We start from the raw sequence: 5,365 nt of genomic DNA, 5'->3' as shown, positions 1-5,365 counted from the left end.
TAAAAAGCTGGTCCGGCAGGTCTAGCTGCGATATTTACGTATGAGTTATGGAGTCGTCTTTGCGCACCGGATGGCTGCTCGTGGTCCTATCGCTGGAGCTCTTCTCAAAGCTGGTTGCAGGTCATGTTATTGCCCGTTATACGAACAACCGAATATGCCAGTGCATAAACGGTTCGCAGATCTTACCTGTTGATGCTGATGAGCGTTCTGGTCTATAAAGCGATCTCTAACTGTTCGATAGTTTGTATAGGTATTAATGCTTCGACCACAATCTGATCGGCGAGGAGCATTACCATTGTCCTAGAATTGTGGCAAGTACCAAATGTTTTTATAGAACGCAAATGTTGACTTTGAGTCCTAAGCTATGTTTAAGTCCATGTGAGTTCTTATCGGACTTGGCAACTTGATGAAACCAAGGCATTTTTGAAGAGCATGGAAGCGGCAAACTCATGGGTTGAGCATTGCGCATGGTGGCACGTTGTTTGCAATCTCAAAGTGTTGGGAGCGAGGCTTTTTGGATGACGAAGATGTGACTTTCTCCGCACCCGATTGGGCTGCGATGTGGCTATTTAAATGGCAATGTAACTCGTCTCTCAGTGAACCCATCGGTGTAGATTATTTGAGGTTGGGGGGGTGGGGGCGCCACGGTGGCGAGATGTTAGCTACCTCTTTTTTTTTTAAATATAGGTGGTAAAGTAGCATTTTCTCCTGGGTCCTACGGTTTTTTCCCTCCATAGAATTATACATGCGTTTTACAGTGTTTGGCTGCTATTAATGTCTGCATGATAAGCCACTTTGTTTACCTATAATTTGCAGCCAGATCGCGTCTAAAAGAGCCATACAGTTCAGTGGGTCTGGTAAAATAACAAGGCTTAGTTTTTTATCCTGCAATGCGTGTGTTTCTCTAACTTTCGTTACCCCCACCCCCACACGACGATGCAAAGAATTGTCTTTAATTAAAATTTCCAACATAGCAGTGCAGAGCTCTTAGATAAATGTCCATTGCGGTTACTTGACAAGGTCGTGCGCTCGGTAAACATGCAATGTTGGCCCAACGCTCCATGTTTATTGGGTGTGAGGTAAGGACGAACGGCAGGGTGTTTTTTAGGCTGCGAATAACGTCAATGTTTTTAATAATGCGTAGGTGTTCGTGGTTGTTGCTGGCTGTCTTTTGGAACGCGGCTTCGATTTGCACATCGTGTCGTTCGGCACCCTGTCCCGACTTCCTTCCACTTGCTGGGTGCTTCTGTTCCTGAAAAATGTTTTTGGGTGATAACGGCATGGAACCAGCACGTGGAGCGCACCGTCATGCCGCAATGCCTTGCCGATTGCAAGTAGCATAAAATTATCACGCCAATTCTGGTCCTCCTCGCAGCGGTGTTTGGCTGGCTATCGAACAAAGACTGTAACTGCATCGCACGCTTCTGTGGCCATCTTGAGTGTTCTTCCTTCCGATTATTACGAAGTCATTAGAGCCGCCTATGCACTTTTAAATATACATTTTAACTTGAACTTTTCGTTTTTTAGTTCTCCCCCTGCCTCCGCACCTCCCGATATAGCACGGTTGTCTACATACGGTGCGAAAAGAGGTTCAACACATGGCAGGGATCTGTTAATATTTTTGTTTCTCCTTGTGTCCATTCCTACAGCTCCGAAGCCCGGACCCATGTCCATGTGGGACCACTCGTGCCCCAGGCTAGACTCTAACTTTGATCCCTGGACCTGCCTAGCCAACGTCTCGTCGTGGGAACGCAGCTCGGCAAAGAACATCGCCACGGGTGAGAACCCCCTTTCATGCGGTGGCAGTCTGAGTAATTTAAACGTTTGACAAAACGTAATTTGTCTCTGGACGAACACCTGTTGCTAACGCACAGTCCCTGTGATTTCTTCCTTGCAGAACGGGAAGGCAATCGAATCGCAGCAACGTTTAAAAATATAATGGGACGGATTTTGGCTGGAATCGTTCATTGCATCCTAAGTGCACCAAATCGATAGAATTGCACGCTGCATGATTTTAGTTTACATCAGTGTTACCGCTTAATGAAGGTGCTTTTCCCCAATAAACGGAACTTTATTCAAATACACTATAGCGCTATCTCGTATTTTCACTCGTGATGGTATGACGCATGCCCGAGAACGGGTACGTGCACATTGGTCAATTGTAGTCCAATGCTTGATTTTAAAGGTCGTGAGACCTGGTTGTGTAAAACCTCCCTTTGTGTGCATCCTAAAAGTAGTGGACACGGACTCGTACAAAACCTGCATCAAGGCGTGGTTTTCGCCAGCCCCTGGGGAGTGCACCGTGCCGGACCCGAGTTCTAGAAGCGGCAGTAGCTGCAGCCTGGTTCCTGACGAGAGCTGTGGCAACATCACTGCCTGCCCGGGCCCTTTGGGGTCGTGTGCCACACACTGCGGGTGGGACGACACCGGCACACGCCTAGGCGAGTGTCCTGACACATAACGCTTGACTGTCATTTTAATGATATGCCCACTTGTACCTCCCCAGACGTTGTTGCCGAATCTCCAAGATTGTCAGGAGGGTTCGAATATTGTTAGGCCAATGTCATGTTTTAATTAATATTAGCTTTATGTAGGTGGAAATTGGAGAGGGACCACCACTCGTATGATGGGATTACCTGGAACGGCCATCTCTTAATCTTGCAGCCTCATTACTGCAGCACCTGGCAGGCCCTGGCGGGGTCATCCTTTCAAGTGTCGTTAATGACTTGGAGACGCAATTTTTAAATTAAACGCCGAACACACTTTGTACACTTTACAATGCACACCCTACACTTACTGCCTCTTGCTTATATGCAACTCTTCACAGGTAGCTAGCCTACACACAACGCTAGCTGTCTAACACTGACGGTGCTGAATTAAGACTGCCAACTACGTCTAGCAGCGCAATTATTAAGTGGAGACGACAGCAGCGATGGCGACTCTTCAGCCGCAACGACGACGCGAATCCCACTCTAAACGACAGCCCTTAGGACCCCTCTGGGGGCCCTTCTTATACTCGCCCTGGCCATGCCCTCCTTTTGGAACCGATTAGCGGGCTCTCGGCGTGTCCCTTCTGTAACCTTTTCCCTAGATCCCTTTCGGGTCTATCACGTGGCCTGCTGTCAGTCAGGGCTTCTACAAGCTGTAGATGCCCTTCCCTGCCAGCAGCCAGCACTATGCTACTTGGTGACCAATTCTGTCGCTACACAACAGAGGTCGCAAACGGGTTTTGATTCCTTACCTGTACCCGGCTGCACCAGGGTCGCAAACGGGTACCCGTACCCGGCCGTACCCAACCGGGTACGGGTATCGGGTACCTGATTGCGACCTCTGGGATGAAGCCATGTTGCAGGCGCGGGTGGCTTGATTCTAGGAACTTGAATTGTGAGAAGAGACAAGACGTTGGGAAATGAGTGACAAACAGTTACTCACCAGTGACACACGGTCTACCCGTACCCGGCCGGGTAGCTGGTTATCAGGTAGGGTACGGGTATCTGGTACCCGGTTGCGACCTCTGCTACACAAGTAATAGCCACGTTCAACCCTGCTTGGTTTCTGATATCTGAATTTAAAGTGATTTGGTCACGAGCAAATGAACCGGCATGAAAAGATAGTGGTTATATGGGATAAGACGTCATTTCCGAAAAGCAATGGCAATGAATGCCCAAGTTTGGCAATTCAGACTTGATAATTGTTTTGACCAGATTTAAGCTACACATGCATACATTTTAGGACTTTGTTGGACCTATTTAATGGGAAATCGTGAGGACACGTTTGGGAAATTCTGCAGTAAATATCCTAGTATTTTATAAAACACCGTGTGTCCTTGCAATGTTTCACGAGTGCTGATGGTGACTGGCACACTACTGTTTGGAAATGCTTTATCTTCAACCCCAGGATTGCAGAAGCCTGGGTTCTGTCCCTCCGTCGTTCATGACATCTTGTGCATTCACTTTGTGGAGCGTTGCTCTGCCGATCTCGAGTGCCCTGGCCGACTGAAGTGCTGCGACGCAAAGTGTGAACGCTATTGCATGCAGCCACAAGAAGGTACAGAATTCACGGCTGGTCCATTGATTGGCTAAATGTACTATGAACGCTTAAAAACTGAGATTGCTCTTGGATAATGTATCGCCCAACTCGTGAATTAGTTGTATGGTCCATTTGTTACTCGGTCATGCACAGCTTGAACTTACAATCCACAACATGGTACTTTGCACACTGAAGGAACGCTATCAAGCTAACAAATGTAAGATTTAAAATATTATTTTAATGTCGCGTTACTCCGTTTGTATTGTATATTTGTAACATTTTAAGCTGCCTGACTTGTCCACGATGGCTGTAGGTGTGCACAAGCTCGGGTTGTGTCCCCTGGCGAGTGATAAGGTTGTGTGCACCCGGCTTGAAGAGGGCTGCAGCAGTGACTTGGGATGCCCAGGGGAGCTCAAGTGCTGCCTCGTCTCGTGCGGCCGGGCATGTGTGCAGCCTGGCCTAGGTATCAAAGTGAACCTGTTTTAAACATTGCATCCCTTCAAGGCTAAAGCCATTATTAAAAAAAATCTGTGGCTAGTGACATGTGTTCAAATTTTTACAAGAACTGCTTAAATTTATGGTGCTTCACTTGAGGCACGTCATTTTAACACGTTGTTTCGTGTTTTTCAGACTCTACAAAACGCTCCGTTCCATTTCAGTAACCTGGACTCGCATGGCTTACAGAATTTAAGAATGCGTTTATAATTATGCAGTGTTTTTTAAATCTTTTAATATTCTAATGCTCAATAAAGATTTTTTTTCTGGTAGATGTTTCAATTGTGACATGGCAGATATTAAAAATATTTTGGGTTCTAAAACCACACTTGTCATCTTAGACATTTCCCAAGCCTTGCAGACTCGTACAAAATAACACCGCATTAAAAAACAAGTCTTCAGCTTTACAACCTTCACTGAGCAGACTCGATTTTAAGATTAATTTCTATGTGCAGTCCTTTTAAATGTACAGTATTCACTTTCCCTTCACAATTTGGTCATGCAGCTTTTCCATTCTGGTGTAAGGTACTGTAACATGGCAAGGGATAGTGGGGTCAGCGGAGATGGGTGGAAACAGGTGCAGGGTACTGTATGAGGGACGTCGACGGCTATGCTGGAAGTATCTACCGGGGGAAAGTGGATGTTACCAGGGTGTGGCTGAGCAGATGAGGGAGCGAGGTCCGCGATAAGGGCAGTGGCTCGGACTTGACGACAATGTGGATGACATCGGTGCCGACATGGTGGAACCAAAGACTGTCTGATATCTACATGGTTTAAACCACCAGGGTTGCAGATAGTCATCGCCTTGTGAAATGCTAGTCTTACTCTGGCCTTGTAAATA

At 46.8% G+C, this 5,365-nt stretch overlaps 1 protein-coding gene across 3 annotated transcripts; it reads left to right on the top strand.

Moving 5' to 3' along the window:
• Positions 1 to 4,941, top strand: LOC144720656 (uncharacterized). Of its 3 annotated transcripts, none has more exons than XM_078597586.1 (6): positions 1 to 120; positions 1,650 to 1,778; positions 2,238 to 2,441; positions 3,898 to 4,047; positions 4,343 to 4,492; positions 4,660 to 4,847. In XM_078597586.1, exons 1-6 carry the CDS (start codon positions 48 to 50, stop codon positions 4,689 to 4,691), a joined length of 738 nt encoding a protein of 245 aa, XP_078453712.1. In that variant the 5' UTR covers positions 1 to 47; the 3' UTR covers positions 4,692 to 4,847. The 3 variants fall into 3 exon arrangements, with proteins under 3 accessions (XP_078453712.1, XP_078453705.1, XP_078453722.1); XM_078597579.1 differs by having other exon boundaries at positions 2,235 to 2,441; XM_078597596.1 differs by lacking the exon at positions 2,238 to 2,441 and having other exon boundaries at positions 4,660 to 4,941.
• The last annotated feature ends 424 nt before the right edge of the window (positions 4,942 to 5,365 follow it).

This window comes from Lampetra planeri, chromosome 1 (assembly GCF_965212315.1).
Source record: "Lampetra planeri chromosome 1, kcLamPlan1.2.h2, whole genome shotgun sequence".
In the NCBI taxonomy this organism is placed as follows: Eukaryota; Metazoa; Chordata; class Hyperoartia; order Petromyzontiformes; family Petromyzontidae; genus Lampetra; species Lampetra planeri.
This window is presented reverse-complemented; position numbering and strand designations above follow the sequence as displayed.

Excerpts from the sequence above, each read along its gene's own strand:
- LOC144720656 (XM_078597579.1), top strand. The coding sequence starts at position 48 with ATGGAGTCGTCTTTGCGCACCGGATGGCTGCTCGTGGTCCTATCGCTG. Across the intron at positions 121-1,649 it reads CTTCTCAAAGCTGGTTGCAG|CTCCGAAGCCCGGACCCATG; the intron begins GTCATGTTATTG and ends CCATTCCTACAG. Across the intron at positions 2,442-3,897 it reads CGACACCGGCACACGCCTAG|GATTGCAGAAGCCTGGGTTC; the intron begins GCGAGTGTCCTG and ends CTTCAACCCCAG.